Consider the following 18,433-nt stretch of genomic DNA (forward strand, 5'->3'; position numbering starts at 1 on the left):
TTCTTTCCTTATTCCCTTCCTTCCTCTCTCCTTTCCTCCTTTCCTTCCTTCTTCCTCCCTTCCTTCCTCCCTTCCCTCCTTTCCTTCCTTCTTCCTCCCTTCCTTCCTTCCTTCTTCCTCCCTTCTTCCTTCCTTCCTTCCTTCCTTGACTCGAGGACAACAGGAGGGTTAAAAGCTAATGTAAGGGGAATAAGAAGCCAATGAAGGCTAGAATTGGCATAATATGGTCAAATGTGAAGATTCTAGCTGCACACTTTTTAATACTGGTACATGGCAGGCCCCAAAATCTATTTTATACCAGACTTTATTCTAACATTAAGTAAAAAAAGTCTCGAAATAAATGCATGTATAAAAGTCTCTGCATCAGCCATGAACAGGAAAGGTTGAATTTTAGCTATGGAAATTTTTAGCAAGTGGAAAAAGGCAGTCTTAGCCTCAGTTATTTCTTTAATATGCTTGTCAAAGGAGAGTCTGAGATCAAATGTAACACCAAGATTATTGGCTGACACACTTTTTGAAATCGCACATTTGTCCAGCATTACTCTTACTTGATCAAATGTGTGTTTTCGTTATGTAGCGAGGCAACCAGCGTTTTAAAAGCAGGTTAATATCATACACATAGCGATGGACATTTTATTAAATGACAGCATATCATGTGGCCATAAGGCAAACTATAAAGAGAGAAAAGCAGAGGGGCCAATGTCTTAGCCCTGAGGTAGTCTATATTCAACATCAGAGAATTTAGATGTAATATTATTATAGCAGACACTCTGTCCGTCAGATGAGTCAGTATACTGTAATAGTATACAGTGGTCAGTGGTGTCAAATGCTGCACTGAGAACCAGTAATAAGAGCACAGAGGTGGAGTCTGAATCCATATACCATGTAGAAGATCATTTGCCACTCTGGTTAGAGCTGTTTCAGTGGAGTGACCGGACCTGAAAGCTGCTGAAAAGGTTCATATAGATCATTTTCTTTTATGAGTCAAAACTCTCTCTAATACTTTAGACAATAATTGAAGATTAAGAGACTTGTCGATAGTTATTAAGACTTATTAAGAGAGCCTGGATCAAGGTGCGGTCTCTCAAGTAGAGGTTTAACCCTCCTGTTGACCTCGAGTCAAGGAAGGAAGGGAGGAAGAAGGAAGGAAGGAAGGAATGAAGGAAGGGAGGAAGGAAGGAAGAAGGAAGGAAAGGAGGGAAGGAAGGAAGGAAGGAAGGAAGGAAGGAAGGAAGGAAGGAAGGAAGGAAGGAAGGAAGGAATGGAGGAAGACGGAAGGAAGGAAGGAAGGAAGGAAGGAAGGAAGGAAGGGAGGAAGGGAGGAAAGAAAGAAGGAAGGACGGAGGAAATAAGGAAGGAAGGTAGGAGGGAGGAAGGAAGGAAAGAAAAGAAGGAAGGACGGAGGAAATAAGGAAGGAAGGTAGGAGGGAGGGAGGGAGAAAGGAAAAGAGGAAGGGAGGAAAGAAGGACAGAGGAAAGAAGGAAGGTAGGGGGGAGGAAAGAAAGAGAGAAGGAGGGAGGAAGGACAGACGGAAGGAAGGAAGGAAGGGAGGAAGGAAAAGAAGGAGGGAGGGAGGAAAGAAAGAAGGAACAGTCAAAACAGACAGGAGGGTTAACACGGTCATTTTAAAACTTCTAAGTGATAAATGAACAATATCTAGCATTGAATGTCCCAGAAAAGGCCAACAGCCTTTAAAGTAAAGTATTTGGTTTAGAAGATGGCTCGAGCTTTATCAAAGTGTCAACAGAGATAATCTCAAATCCAGTAATTACAGGGAACATCTGTGTTTCTCTGAGTCCAATGGTTGGACATATATTAAGCAACTGATTCAGGTCATTCACCTTTTATGGATACTTTTTGCCATTCCTTTGCTTGTTTGCTTTGAACAGTCACTGTGTGGTCAGTTGAAATAATACTTCCTACTTAAAAGGTTAGAGAAATCATTATATTACTTATTCCAGTTGTAGTATCTTGCAGTAGCAATAGGCAAGGCCCCCCCCCCCCCACACACACACACACACACACTAATAATAAAAACAAAGTACAGAAACATAGAAAGAGAGAAATAAAATACTAGAATAAAGCATTAAATATAAGGTTGCAGCATAAAATAATGATTTGCTTTAAAATCATTAAAAGGACATACAGTGCAAATGAAAGATTAAAATTTAAAGTGCTTTGAAATAAAGAGCTCAATCATAAGCACAGGAGAAGAGAAGTGTTTTTAACCTGGATTTAAAAATATTCACAGTTGGGGCTGATTTCAGTTCTGCTGGTAGTTTGTTCCAGTTGTGTAACCCTCCTGTTGTCCTCAAGAGAAGGAAGGAAAGGAGGGAGGAAGGAAGGATGGAAAGGGAGGAAGAAGAAAGGAAGGGATGAAGAAGGAAGGAAATGAGGGAGGAAGGAAGGATGGAAGGGAGGAAGAAGGAAGGGAGGGAGGAAGAAGGAAGGAAAGGAGGGAGGAAGGAAAGAAGGAAGGAAGGACGGAGGAAAGAAGGAAGGAAGGGAGGGAGGGAGAAAGGAAAAGAAGGAAGGGAGGAAGGAAGGAAAGAAGGACAGAGGAAAGAAGGAAGGTAGGGGGGAGGAAAGAAAGAGAGAAGCAGGGAGGGAGGAAAGAAGGAAGGGGTGAAGGAAAGGAAGGACGGAAGGAAGGAAGGAAACAAGGAAGGAAGGAGGGAGGGGGGAAGGAAGGACAGAAGGAAAGAATGAAGGGGGATGGAGGAAGGAAAGAAGGAAGGGAGGCAAAAGAGAGGAAGGAAAGAAAGAGAGAAGGAGGAAGGGAGGAAGGAACAGTCAAAACACATTGGGTCAATTTGACTCGGGAGGACGACACAAAGGTTAAAAGCTGCTTCACCATGTTTAGTCTGAACTCTGGGCTCCACTATCTGACCTGAGTCGGTAGATCTCAGAGCTCTACTGGGTTTATATTCTACTAACATGTCATTCATGTATTCTGGACCTAAACCATTCAGTGATTTGTAGACCAGTAGCAGAACTTTAGCAGTATCTCACAGTCTGTGTCTCAGTGATATGTCTATTAGGAAGGTTTAAAAAAAAAAGTATCATGTTGCTCAGTGATTTTTCTGGTAATGTGCCTTTGCTACTCCAGCATATATCCAGAACCCGTTCAATTGTGTCTTTAGCTTGATATATATAAGTGTTGCAGCGTGACTTTCCTTAGGCCCACAGAGAAGTAATGTGAGCATCAAAGTTCATCCATGAATGGCAGATCCACACACATCCAAACACTGTGGCTGCAGAAATGAAAGTCTGCTGTAACTGGTGCTGGATTTGAAACACACACACACACACACACACACACACACACACACACACACACACACACACACACACACACACACACACACATGAACGTTTCCCTGTCAGTGATCTTCTTCTGTGGAGTCATGTTGCTGTTGGCTGTGATTCTGCAGCTTCTATCAAGTTTATGCTGAATAGTTAAAGGCGAGAAATACAGTTCATAAGCGTAGCCATGGCAACGTAGTCATAATATAATAAGATCATTTTATTTGGAGAAAAAAAGTTTAGATAGATAGATAGATAGATAGATAGATAGATAGATAGATAGATAGATAGATAGATAGATAGATAGATAGATAGATAGATAGATAGATAGATAGATAGATAGATAGATGGATGGATGGATGGATGGATGGATGGATGGATAGATAGATAGATAGATAGATAGATAGATAGATAGATAGATAGATAGATAGATAGATAGATAGATAGATAGATAGATAGATAGATAGATAGATGGATAGATGGATAGATAGATAGATAGAAACTTTATTGATCCCCTTGGGGAAATTTAGGGTCCAGCAGCTTAATACACAAAGACATCAAAGAACAATATACTAAAACATTAAATACTAAATACTAAATACTAAAAACTAAATAAGAAGAAAAACTAAAAACTAAAATATTAAAATAAAAACAACAAGGTCTGAGGATGAGGCTGTGTGATAAAGTGCAGAAATAAAATAAAGTAAAAGTAAAAATAAAAATAAACCTAAAAATATAGTGCAATATACAATTTAAGTGAATTTAGTGACTTTAGTCCAGGCTGTGGCTGTGAGGGTCCTTTTATTGCCAGATTGTACAGTTCTACGGCTCTGGGGACAAATGAGAAGAAACATGTAATGAGAAGAAGTGATATTGCTTTATTTTAGAAGCTAAGTCTTTAATTAGATAGTGACTAACCGCTGTGTAAAGATCTCCTCTAATGTATCTGCTGGCAACAGGACTGTTTTGTGCAAACGTAAACCCAAAGATTACATGTTGGATAAATGTTTGCTGGCTCGGGGCCGGGGACAATGTCAGGGTTCTGTAAATAATCTAAGAGTGCATCACTCCTTTACAAGCTTTCTAATTCAGCTGCAGTGTTTCATTATCAAGGTGTGGTGTTCATAATTCATGTGTGACTAAGCATACAACGAGTACTGCACATTCGTTCTGCACCAAATGCAGAAGATAATAAAGCACAATAATAAAGTTAAGCTCTTAAATCTTCAGTTGGGAAACTGGATTATGACTAAGAGGAGAGGTGCAAGATGGACTCTTTGTAAAGTTTTGTATAACTGATACATAGTTTTAGTTTTGCATCATTTTCTGAAGAAAAAAAATGGTATGCAAGTTCAGTTCAGATCAGATCGTTATTGTCTCACAAGAGGAAGTTGGTTTCATAATAAGGCAGAATAAAAAAAGCATATTTAAAAAAAAATTTAAATATAAACACAATAAGGCAAAAGTGAAAAGTGATCTAAAAACCAGTGTTGCTGTACATGTGGGTTTAAAACTCATCTTCCATTTTTGTGTTCAATTTTACTTGCAGCTCTCTCACGTCTCATTTCACCATATGGCCTTCATAAGTTCACTAGAAATCCAATAAAATGTTTGGCTCTCCTGCTTTCCTTTAATTAACCCAGCTGGTTGCTTCACTGTAGCACAGCGAGCTGAATTTACTCACCACAGATAGAAACGTCCAGGTCAGTACTGCTGCGCCCAGCAGAGACCACCATGCTCACTTACTGTTGGTGGTCCAAAGTACACCGATGGCAAGTATTCTCTCATTTGAACTCATCACTCCTGCCCTGCAGCAGCTTCATTGGCTCCCTATCAAATCCTGCATTGACTTTAAGATTCTACTCCTCACTTACAAGATCCTTCAAAACCTGGCACCATCATATCTCTCTGAACTGATTCACATACTACACACCCTCCCGAACTCTCCGATCCTCCTCCGCCAACCAGCTCTTTGCCCCATCTGCCAACTTAACTACCATCATGGGGTCAGATTAAGAGACTTGTCGATAGTTATTAAGACTTATTAAGAGAGCCTGGATCAAAGTGCGGAAGTGAAGGAAGGAAGGAAGGAAGGAAGGAAGGAAGGAAGGAAGGAAGGAAGGAAGGAAGGAATGGAGGAAGAAGGAAGGAAGGAAGGAAGGAAGGAAGGAAGGAAGGAAGGAAGGAAGGAAGGAAGGAAGGAAGGAAGGAGGAAGGGAGGGAGGGAGGGAGGGAGGAAGGAAGGAAGGAAGGAAGGAAGGAAGGAAGGAAGGAGGGAAGAAGGAAGGAAGGAAGGAAGGAAGGAAGGAAAGGAGGGAGGGAAAGGAGGGAGGAAGGAAGGAAGGGAGGAAAGAAAGAAGGAAGGATGGAGGAAATAAGGAAGGAAGGTAGGAGGGAGGAAGGAAGGAAAGAAAAGAAGGAAGGACGGAGGAAATAAGGAAGGAAGGTAGGAGGGAGGGAGGGAGAAAGGAAAAGAGGAAGGGAGGAAAGAAGGACAGAGGAAAGAAGGAAGGTAGGGGGGAGGAAAGAAAGAGAGAAGGAGGGAGGAAGGACAGACGGAAGGAAGGAAGGAAGGGAGGAGTTCTTGGAACTCACCTTTGGAACTCTCTCCCACCAGACATTTGTACTTCGGACTCTGTTTCCACCTTTAAATCCCGCCTGAAAACGCACTTATTCAGAGCGGCATACTCTGTCTCACACTAACTATGCAATCACGTTCTTGTTTATTTGTTGCACTAATGCACTTTATAGTCACATTCATATGTATTTGTTTATCTTTGCACTAAAATGTACCTGATTTATATTATTTGATGTACTGTTGTCGTGTTTTTGTGCCTTGTAAGGTGTCCTTGAGTGCTTTGAAAGGTGCCTTTAAATAAAATGCATTATTATTATTATTATTATTATTATTATCTTTCAGTTCTCCCTTCATGCTGAAAGTGAAGGGATGCTAACGCTTAGTCAGCACGCCCATTCAGTGGCTTTCCAACACAATCACGTGGGCTCTTATTAGATTTAAAACCTGAGATCGAAGGTAAATGCGAGCTCTAGTCATATTTAGTCAACTTTCTTCGAGTTATTTTTCAGTCTTTGTCAACAAAAACACTCACCATTTGAATCTTGTGTTAGTCAGTCATCAACAGATTACTTAAAGCAGACAACAACTTTGTGAACCTTTTAGTGTACACTCAAAAAAATGTCACTTAACTAAAACTTTTTTTTTTTAAATGAGGAAATATTTTCCAACCACGTTTTAGGAGTTGGTTGAACTTCTGCATATTTTAAGTTGGGTGAACTCCCCAGTTGTATTTCAGCGACAACAACAGGAAATTGAGTTTAACCAATGTGAAAGAGGTCACAGCATATTAACCACATCAGACTTCATTAAAATAAAAGTACCCTAGAAAAATAAAAAATGTGATTTGACTGAATTTATAAACTCAATTTTATTAATTTTGACCAGTTTTATCTTTTCTGTTTTAGGTCTAATCCAGTTCAAATAATTAGCTAGCGTTGCCACAAATTCAACAAATAAAGAAAAGAAAGGTATTTATTTCTATTTAACAAAGTGCAGCGAGGAACATGGATGGTATCTTGACAAATGAGAGCGTGTTCCATGATAGATAGATGTAAACTTTATTGATCCCCTCGGGGAAATTTAGGGAAATGCAGTCAATGATGCTTTAGAATATCAGTCTTTGTTGTGGCTGCATCATTTACAGAGCCGTCCCATCTGTCAATGAAAAACAGAACAGTTATGGTTATCTCTACCCTCTTGGATATTACAAAAATATCTAAAACCTTTATTTTAGTTTGATCTTACCTACTGTGTCCCTGCATGAGACACACTGATTCGTAGGTGAATTGATCCTCTGAGTAGATCTGATGGTTTTTTCTCAAGAAGCAACACAAATGAAAGAATTGTTAATTTAAGAACATCTCCGCTGTGTAGTGCATAATGAAATTATGCATGTTTGTTTAGTTGTAGTATTTAAACCAGTAGTCCGTGCTAGTTCATTAGCTCTTAGCATATTGTTGACACTGAAGACATTTGGAATCCCCCAGACCTATACTGTATGTCTGAAAATAATTACATCCTTCAAATATTTTATGACCTTATTAAAACCAATGTACACGGTCGCCCATACAGTTGGAATAATTTAGTTTTCAGACACATTCCTCTTTTTATTTTCTATTTATACACATCAGTAATCACCTTTGACCAGGTGCAATGAGATTGATCAATACAATTTTGAGAATATATACACTTTATCTATCAAGAATACATCACATTGTCACAATCATTTCATGGAAAGAGGTAAAAAAATATTTTATTCTAACTTTATGGGCGACCGTGTATATAAACATTGGAAGGGCTTCGTAATATCAAGCTGACAACACAATGGTAAGACTTGCTCTGATCTGTAGGGTCTCCAGGTACTGTTAACTTCCATGTGAAAATAGCAGTTTACACTTTACTTTGTTATACTTTACTATACTAAAAATCCACAGCCCTTTGTTCCATTAAATAGATTTTAAATGTTGGAAATAAATCCTCACTATGGGGCAACAATGCAAACAAGTATGGACTGCCCCTCTGCACATCTCTGCCTTGAATGTGTATAGAGGTTATAATTTAAAAAATGTTCTCCTCAGGTCAGTGTCATGAGTATTTGCAGAAGTTGTTTCAGACTGAATAATTCACATTCACCAAGCCGAGCTTATACTGCCAACCATCAATACACCTGTTTTAAGCAAGGGCTCAATAGAGGCAAATAGGGCAAATAGAGGAGATGGGCGATGCTTTGCATTAATAGGTAGTGAAATACAGTCGTGCTCATTTGGGTCAACCATAACTGTAAACGATGCAAATAAATACTCACATATTTATGGTGAAGTATAATCTTTCCTAGCCAAACAAATACGCTGGTGTGCAGCAGGCAGGTCCAGACTTGTTCTGTTGGTGCAGGCGGGCGGGTCATGAGTTTAGTTGTAGACATAAAGGTCAATGACGTATAAGGATTTACAACAACTCAATTTTAGAATAATAAAAACAAGCATATCTAATGCAGTAGTTCAAACATTCAGAATGTCGTGTACCTGAAGATCCATATTATAAATGTGAAATTAAGTGATTTTAGTGGGTTTTTCAAGATTAATTGGCACTGGCCTTAAAAAAAGTCATGTGGTGCGACCATGATTCATCTTGAAATAAATTAATTTACTTAACACGCTTCACATCTTTTTTTTTTTTACAAGTTTTCAGTAATATAAAGTGTTTGGAAATGTTTTAAATGATGATCTTTTATTTATATAAGATATTTCAAGATGAATCATGGTCGCACCACATGACTTTTTTTTTAAGGCCAGTGCCAATTAATCTTGAAAAACCCACTAAAATCCCTTTCAAATTGTAATATGAATTGTCGGGTACACAACATCCTGAATGTTTGAACTACTGCATTAGATATGCTTGTTTTTATTATTCTAAAATTGAGTTGTTGAAAATCCTTATACGTCATTGACCCATAAGCTCTTTTACTGAGTTTATTGTAATGTTGAGTGAAATAATTTTTTCATTCCAAACAATAAGTTACCAAAATGTTCTTACTTTTTAATTATGTGAAAGAATAGGCAATTGATTTAATGGGTAAATATACTTAAATAAATTGAGTAATATACACACTACCACTGAAGGACTTTTTACAGTGTTGTTTTAATCAGTCAAACATAAGCAAACTGCCTCCAGTTCAAAATGTATTCAAATGTGGTTTTCAGGGTATAACACCTAGTACTGACTCAGCAGAAAATGGTGCGGTTGTACAAGACTTGATGCTCAACCATTTACATACATTTGGAAGGCAAATATGTGGCCTAGATAGCTGACCAAGGTCCAAAATGTATTAAAGCCAGAACCTTGTGTTTTTTCATTTTATTTTAAAATGATTTGCGTTGTAATAACCAAAAGATATTGCAAATTCACCACATGTAGCTGTCCTAAAGCCATTCAAAATAGACAGGACTCGACTATCAAATGTGTTCTGTTGTTATATTGTGCATCCTTGGATAGATAGTAAGTTTAATATTACAAATAGCATGAGGTTAGCCAATTTAGCTAGCTGGGCTACTTGGGTAATCTTCCAGATGCAAGCAATGTCCTTAGATGCTAATACACCACATTACACCACTGTCTTGTGGCTTTAACTAAATATGACTTAAAAGGTTATATAACATTATTAAACATCTAATTGTTCCTTTAACCCTGTGTGTGCTTCACTTTGGTTTCTCTCCTAAAATTCATTGTCACTGACTATGTTGTTTGTAGTTTCACTTTTTCTCTAAGTTAAACTATTGCATCACCATTCAGTATTTGCACATCACAGTGCTGCACAGTGCACGTCTGGTCCAATAGCAGTGAGTGAATGCAATGCCACCATGTTGTTAAATGATGACGCCCAAATAAGCAATATTTATAAGGTTATTAGCTCAGAAGCCATTTATTTTTTTGTGTCCATTCTCTTATTATGATTATTTCTGTTGGTTTTACTGTCTTTTAATGAGCTTTGTGTGGTGATTGGTGATTTAATGTATTCAGCTCAGGTGTAAGATTCAGCATTAAAGATGTATTTATATATATACTGAACACCTTAAACTTCAGGCTTCAGCAGTGTGCGGGGTTGAGCGATTGATGTGAAAACAATAGCAGAAGATGATCCGGACACGCATAGTAAGAGGAATAAGGAGACATGCAATGACAAGAAGGACATTTGGAATACATAGGCTCGTAATTTAGTCTCCTCCCAACAATAATGTAGAAATATATAGATCTTGATTATGTTTTTACCTTTAACCCTCCTGTTGTCCTTGAGTCAAGGAAGGAAGGGAGGAAGAAGGAAGGAAAGGAAGGAAGGAAGGAAGGAAAGAAGGAAGGAAGGAAGGAAGGAAGGAAGGAAGGAAGGAAGGAAGGAAGGAAGGAAGGAAGGGAGGAAGAAGGAAGGAAAGGATGGAAGAAAGAAGGAAAGGAGGGAGGAAGGAAGGAGGAAGGAAGGTAAGAGGGAGGAAGGAAAGAAGGAACGAGGGAGGGAGAAAGGAAAAGAGGAAGGGAGGAAGGAAGGAAAGAAGGACAGAGGATAGAAGGAAGGGAGGAAGGTATGGGGGAGGAAAGAAAGAGATAAGGAGGTAGGGATGAAAGAAGGAAGGGAGGAAGGGAGGAAGGAAGGAAAGAAGGAAGGAGGGAGGGAGGGAGGGAGGGAGGGAGGGAGGAAGGAAAGAAAGAGACAAGGACGGAGGGAGGAAATAAGGCAAGGCAAGGCAGTTTTATTTATATAGCGCATTTCATACACAGTGGCAACTCAATGTGCTTTACATAAAACAAACATTTAAACAGAAAAAAATTGAAAAAAAACATGGAATTTGAGAAATAAAAATAAAACCCAATCATAGTAAACACATAATAAAAACAAAGTACAGAAACATAGAAAGAGAGAGAAATAAAATACTATAATAGAGCATTAAATATAAGGTTGCAGCATAAAATAATGATTTGCTTTAAAATCATTAAAAGGACATAGAGTGCAAATGAAAGATTACAATTTAAAGTGCTTTGAAATAAAGAGCTCAATCATAAGCACAGGAGAAAAGAAGTGTTTTTAACCTGGATTTAAAAATATTCACAGTTGGGGCCGATTTCAGTTCTGCTGGTAGTTTGTTCCAGTTGTGTTACCCTCCTGTTGTCCTCAAGAGAAGGAAGGAAAGGAGGGAGGAAGGAAGGATGGAAAGGGAGGAAGAAGAAAGGAAGGGATGAAGAAGGAAGGAAATGAGGGAGGAAGGAAGGATGGAAAGGAGGAAGAAGGAAGGAAAGGAGGGAGGAAGGAAAGAAGGAAGGAAGAAGGAAGGAAAGGAAGGAAGGGAGGGAGGGAGAAAGGAAAAGAAGGAAGGGAGGAAGGAAGGACAGAGGAAAGAAGGAAGGTAGGGGGGAGGAAAGAAAGAGAGAAGCAGGGAGGGAGGAAAGAAGGAAGGGATGAAGGAATGGAAGGAAGGAAGGAAGGAAGGAAGGAAGGAGGGAGGGGGGAAGGAAGGACAGAAGGAAGGAACAAAGGGGGATGGAGGAAGGAAAGAAGGAAGGGAGGCAAAAGAGAGGAAGGAAAGAAAGAGAAAAGGAGGAAGGGAGGAAGGAACAGTCAAAACAGATTGGGTCAATTTGACCCGGGAGGACGACACAAAGGTTAAAAGCTGCTTCACCATGTTTAGTCTGAACTCTGGGCTCGACTATCTGACCTGAGTCAGTAGATCTCAGAGCTCTACTGGGTTTATATTCTACTAACATGTCATTCATGTATTCTGGACCTAAACCATTCAGTGATTTGTAGACCAGTAGCAGAACTTTAAAATCTATTCTATATCTGACTGGGAGCCAGTGTAAAGACTTTAGAACTGGAGTAATGTGCTCTGATCTCTTTATTCTGGTTAAAACTCGAGCTGCAGCGTTCTGAATGAGCTGCAGTTGTTTAATGCTTTTTTGTGGGAGTCCAGTCAGAAGACCGTTACAGTAGTCGAGTCTACTGGAGATGAAAGCATGAATCAACTTCTCCTGGTCTGTTTGGGACATAAAACCCTTCACTCTGGATATGTTCCTAAGCTGATAGAAGGCTGTTTTGGTGATTGATTTGATATGACTGCTGAAGGTCAGATCTGAGTCTATCAGCACGCCAAGGTTTCGGACTTGGTCGCTAGTTTTTAGAGAGAGTGACTCGAGATGTTTACTGACAGCAATCCTCTTAAGGAAGGAAGAAAGGGAGGAAAGAAGGAACAGTCCAAACAGACGGGGTCAATTTGACCCGGAAGGACGACAGGAGGGTTAAATTGCATTTTCTCTCTTTTCATCAGTGTGCTTTACACTTCATCAGTTATCCTTTGATGAAACCGGTTTACTGTCCACTGAACCCTGTCCTATGTATGTTATCTAAATCACACACTATAAAAAGTAATGGTTGTTTAAACAAGTCCTTACATGTTGTATAGATTATCGTTGTTTGATGTGATAAAATGCAACAGTTCTGTGCCTCTGATTTATTGTTGTAATATTGATGCAGTTCATACATGCAAAACTACATTAAGTGGCATTATAAGGAATTATATCTTCAAACTATAAAAAAAAAAAAGATATCTATAGAGATTTAACTCAGTGAGTTACGTGACCTCCCAGCAGGTCATTCATTCAACATCATTTCAAGTTAAAAGACTCAAAGTCAGAAGAAATCAAACATGCTTTGAAATAAAAAACCTTTTTTAAGAAAAAATAGGTTTAAATGACTTGAAGTTATAAAACCTCTATATTTAAGTTCACGGCAAAATAGTTATTGATTCCTCTAAACTCCTCTCGTCTAAAACATGAAAGATAGCTTTATATGTGTGTGATATTGTGTCTTGGCTAATGATATCAAAGTTGTGAAATTGCCTTTCCCTCAGTCAGCATTCAGATCTCACATATCGCAGTGTGTGTGTGTGTGTGTGCTAGTGCGTGTGTGTGTGTGTGTGTGTGTGTGTGTGTGTGTGTGTGTGTGTGTGTGTGTGTGTGTGTGTGTGTGTGTGTGTGTGTGATCTGGAGGATGATTTGTTATGGTAACAACAAAAGCTTCGTAGAACATCTGTGCCTTTCAGAGATTAGTCTCAATTTTTATGTTCCAATGTTGGCTCGCCACAAAAGAGGCCATTATCAAGGGTTTTTTATTGTGGCCTTAAAAGTCTGTTGTTGTTTAGAGGTCTAGGGAAGTGGAAGGATGATACAGCTAAAATATAATAATAGCTAAAAATACAGATATAAAACAAACGTAACACTTCTCAGAGGCATAATACCTGATATTCTACTATTGTAACAGTGGTATGTAATTAAATGTATTTGTAATCCATTGCAAACTATAATGGATTATAATGGATTGTAATAAAATGACAGTTGTGAAAGAAAATGCTAGTGATTATAAAGGAGTTGCATTTGATTATATTCCTTTTGGTAAACAGTTTAAATGAATTGTGTTGCTTTGTATCTTCTTTTTGCATACAGCATATCCTGTCAACGCAGGTCCTCACTCAGCAAAGCTTTTAGGACAAATTTGAGTGCATCATATGGTGATGATAGGTCAGACTTTTTGCATTTGCCATTTGCATTTGGCAAATTGTAAGCAACCCATCCTCTTTTCACTCACAGTGTACAGCCTGCACTTTTCACAGAGGAACGTTTTTTTGTTGTTGTTTTTATAGATTTATTTTGGGCCTTTTTATACATAACTGACAAAGAGGAAACAGATAGAGAGATAGGGGAATGACCTGAAGCATTGGTCCATATGTGTGTGTGTGTGTGTGTGTGTGTGTGTGTGTGTGTGTGTGTGTGTGCGTGTGTGTGTGTGTGTGTGTGTGTGTGTGTGTGTGTGTGTGTGTGTGTGTGTGTGTGTGCGTGTGTGCATGTGGGAATATGTGAATATGTGGCTACTGTGTGAGGTTGGTAATGATCGTCTTGGTGCCTGTAACATTACCTCTGATAATGTATATGGCTTGTAGGATTACACTGCGGTACATTCAGGCAAATATAATTCTAATGGTATGATTGGCCTTGGACAGGTTAGTCCCATCTGATTTACTTTGTGCCCATCCACACTTTGACTCCTGACTACGACACTGGCTTACAAAGAGCTGTCTCTATGTCTAGACAGGCTCCATTCATTCAGCACTATGCACTTAAATTAACTTTATTTCCTAGATTGAAGCATTTGTTAGAAACTTAATCACAAAGTAATCAAATGTAATAAGTCACATTACCTTGATTAAGTAATTAAAATAGTTACATTAAATTACATTTTAACAGGTTAATTAATAATCTGTAACCTATTACATTTCAAAAGTAACCTTAGCAACACTGATCATACATAATAGAGCGCTGAAAGGTTTTTTTTGGGGGGTGGAAGAGGAAGGGCGTTCCTTCCGAATTGTCAACAGGTTCAAACTCAGAAATATTCTGCCTTAAAATATGCCAGCGGATCAGAGCTGTAAGTCTGAACTCTTGCTGTGTTTAAAAGAGGTCACAGAAAGAAGAGGAGGAGTGTCAAGTTGTTGTTCTCACCAGGGATTACAGTTCCTCACGTATTACTTTAAGTAGACAGGAAAGGAAATGCCACAATCAGCTGATATCACGGGTACGCCTTTCCTTTCTTATCTCACTCTAACACACACACACACACACACACACACACACACACACACACACACACACACACACACACGCACACACACACCAGACTCTTCTTCCTGAGGAAAGTGAAGCAGGATTGGCCTCCTGGACTGGTGACCACCTTCACCAACAAACTCAAAAAGAAAGCCACCAGTATCCTCAATGACATCACACACCACGACCTATTCTATGTTTGAACTGCTCCCATTTGGCAGAAGATTCAGGACATTCAAATAAAAAAAACAACAACAGACTGAAATACAGTTTTCATCCCAGAGCTGTGGCCTCCGTTGTCCCACTTCGGCCATAAAAGACTGCGTTAAACATGCACTACATGCACTTCTGGTGCTGAATAGACCACTGCTGCTGCTGCTGCTGCTATTATTATTTATTTGTATTATTTAAGCTGCACTGACACTTTTCTTTACTGCTGCTGCTCTTAACTTTTTTTGAGATGTCTGGTATTTGTTTTTATTGTTTGCCTTTTAAATGTTCTATTAAGATTCATTCAAATCACACACACACACACACACACACACACACACACACACACACACACACACACACACACACACACACACAATGGATAGAGATACTGCATAAATTACCCGATATCTCCTCTGTACCATTCTCTACTGGATACTATGGGAAAACACTCCATCTAGTGGTAAATTTATGTTTCACAGTATTTTCATCTTAACCTAGTATAACCGCCATTTTTCACTCTGTTAAAAAGAAGATCACGTGTATTTATGGTGCTATAGTGCCCTTTATTGTAAACATAAATAGTGACGTGCAATTGAACTGGATGGATTAAAAAGATGACACTATGGAGACAAATGATCACGATACATGTGCATTAATGCTCAGAACTGTACTTCTCTAGCTATGATACAGGATATATGCCCTAGGCTGTGGCATCTGTGTCCTGTTCACTGTATGGATATCTTCACCCAGAGTTGATTTAGCATAAATAAAGAGTGAAGAAAAGTCTGATTTACACCACTGTAGCTTCATTTTGTTGACGTTATGTAATAAAAGGTTTGGTAAGGTTGACATCAGTCAATAGTAGCATTGTTTTCCCTTTAGAGTCTCTTGTCCTTCATCTCTGTCTTTAATTACTGTTGCAGTAATGAAAGTCGCTCTTCTTTCTCTTCCAGCAGAATTGAAGTCCAAGCAGGAAAATACTTTGATATCAGCATGGTCTTCTTGTTAGCTGCTCACTCCACTTAATCCGTTGCTAGAGCTGTCCATGTTGCAATCTTGTCTTCTCATTTTTAACCATGTCTTGCAGGTCTGGAAAAGACAATAAGAGGATATTATTACAGATGATTTCACCACCAAAATGTTTCAATCATTGCAGATTGTCTTCTTTTTGTTAAGTTAAAGTAAGCAAAGTGCTAATTCGACATTTTTCAGAAAAGGAAAAATAACAGTTGGCTACTTATCATGGGTTAAGTTAAAATCATCATTGACAAAAGATCTCAAATGTGGGGTTAAGGCCAGGCACAATTTATGTTTATGAACCCTGCCAAAAAAAAAAGTTTCCCCGTTACTCACATTGTAGCACAGTGTTGTTGACACGACTATAACATTGGTCAGGATGCTTGCCGAGGTCGAAGTAGAAGCGAAACTTGAGTTCTTGAGGGTACTGAGAGTGTGGCAGGTTATAAACCAGTGGAAGCATGCGATTAGACATTGGCCCCTCTGACAGAGCCTGGTGCATCACGTACATGCACCATTCATCCTGCAGGAAGTTAGGAGTGATGAGCAGAGCCCTCAAGTGGCTATTCTGTACAGCCTCACATAATTCTGTGGAAAATGCTCCTCCTGGACATGTGTCCCTGTGCACAAGAAAGCATCGAAGACTGTGGGCCTCCAGAAAAGAGACCAGGCGTACAGCCTCTTCAGTGTCACTGGGATCTGAGCTATGGCACACTAACACATCATATTTTAGACTCCATCGCAGCGGTGAGCTCAGAGCAGGTGGTGACTGTGTCGGTTTAGAGGAAGTTGTCCTTGGTGATGATGACGAAGAACAAGATGATGATGTAAATGAAAGTGATGAATTGCTATCAGAAGTCACTTTTTGTGTTACTTTCGCTTCTTGTTTACATGTTGATGAAGGTACTCTTGATTTCAAGAGTTTTTGGAACCAGCCTGAAACAGAAGGAAAACAATCTGTGCATATTTCTATCTTGATTTTACATTGTTAAAGTACTGATGAATTATTTAAGCTATGAGACATAACAGCTGTGTAATGTACAGTCCATTATTGTGCATTTGTGAACAATTTCCATCTATTCCACAGTAGCATAATCATTTTATGAAAGTACTCGCAATTAAAAAAAAAAAGGAGGAAATAACACGCAACTTAAAGATCACCCCCCCACCCCCTTAACTCACCATGCATGTTGTTAACGGACCAGGACTCAGAGATGGAAGCTGTACAACTCATTATTTCCACAACATGACAGTCCAACGACAGAAAATGAATGTAACGAAGATTAAGTGATAACATTGTCTGGTGTCTCTGACATCCTCCTGAAATACAGTAAGAGGAAGTGCGAGGTTACTGATATTTGATGTGAGGCATGCATAGCCAAATTTGTCATGCAAAGACTGAAACTTGATACTTCACTGAGCAAGCAGTTAACCCTTTGTTGGTATATGGACAAGTTCAATAGATAGATAGAAACTTTATTGATCCCTTTGGGGAAATTTAGGGTCCAGCAGCTTAATACACAAGACATGAAAGAACAAATACTAAAATATTTAATACAAAATACAAAATACAATATACTAAATACTAAATAAGAAAAACAGCAAGGTCTGATGCTGAGGCTGAATATGATTATTATCAACCATCATAAGGGACAATTATACTACTTTCTGATCACCCATTTGAAAGAAGAATAGAATAACTAGCTAATGATAAATAAATAATAATAAAAAATACTGTACTGAGCATTTTCACATTAGGGGAAGTCAATGTGTTTAATGTGATTTAATGGAGGGGTTCATGTTGGGCTATAAAAAACATGATGAAGCACAAAACAGTAGTCCTGTCTACAAAAGAAGAAGTAACTGACTTCCTTATCTTAGGCCAAGTAGAAATAAAAGTAATACCACTTTATAAAATTGAAAATGTTATTTAAGTATAAGTTATTAAGTAACATTGCATACGTAATACAGGCTAATGTTGGGGGTAGAATTACCAATGATAAATGATAAATGATACAACCACTGTAGCTTAAGCATCTTTACATTAGGGAAGAGAAGTTATTTAGTATCTGTGGGATTTCATGTTGCTTTCTTGTTTGACCGTTGAAATGTTAGTGAAGCGCAACAATATAGTCATGTCTACGTAAGTTACTCACTTCCTTTATTTAAGTTAAGTAACACACATACACATGCTGACACACACGCTGACACACACACACGCTGACACACACGCTGACACACACACACACACACACACTCACACATTGACACACACACACACACACGCTGACACACACACACTCACACATTGACACACACACACACACACACACACACTCACACACACTAGAAGTAATACACATTATAAAAAATACTTCATCCAAGTAAAACAGAAAATGTTATTCAATTAAAAACAAGTAACAATGGCAAAATGTTGTAATATAAGGTAATGTTGCGCTTTAAGGCATAATTACCAACAGGGCAACTGCCAAGAAGAAGCAGAGGCCCCAAGCTCCCTGGACACATTCAGCTTCTTACTGCATGTACATCTGCAGCAAACTATAAACTGGCCTCAAGCAAACACATGCTTTATGACTCTATACCAAGGCTCTCGTGTTATAATATTGTTAGTTCATATGGCAGTTTGTATTTTCCATTTTAAAATTGAATGTAAATTTCCA

At 38.7% G+C, this 18,433-nt stretch overlaps 1 protein-coding gene across 1 annotated transcript; it reads right to left on the minus strand.

Annotated features, from left to right (window-relative positions):
- Positions 1 to 6,979: 6,979 nt before the first annotated feature.
- On the minus strand, positions 6,980 to 16,986 carry tirap (toll-interleukin 1 receptor (TIR) domain containing adaptor protein). The gene is given in 6 exon segments (XM_062419922.1): positions 6,980 to 7,040; positions 7,131 to 7,189; positions 15,717 to 15,792; positions 15,794 to 15,824; positions 16,089 to 16,709; positions 16,935 to 16,986. Coding segments are annotated over 6 exon segments (900 nt in total).
- Between the last annotated feature and the right edge of the window lie 1,447 nt (positions 16,987 to 18,433).

This window comes from Scomber scombrus, chromosome 5 (assembly GCF_963691925.1).
Source record: "Scomber scombrus chromosome 5, fScoSco1.1, whole genome shotgun sequence".
NCBI classification, from domain to species: Eukaryota; Metazoa; Chordata; class Actinopteri; order Scombriformes; family Scombridae; genus Scomber; species Scomber scombrus.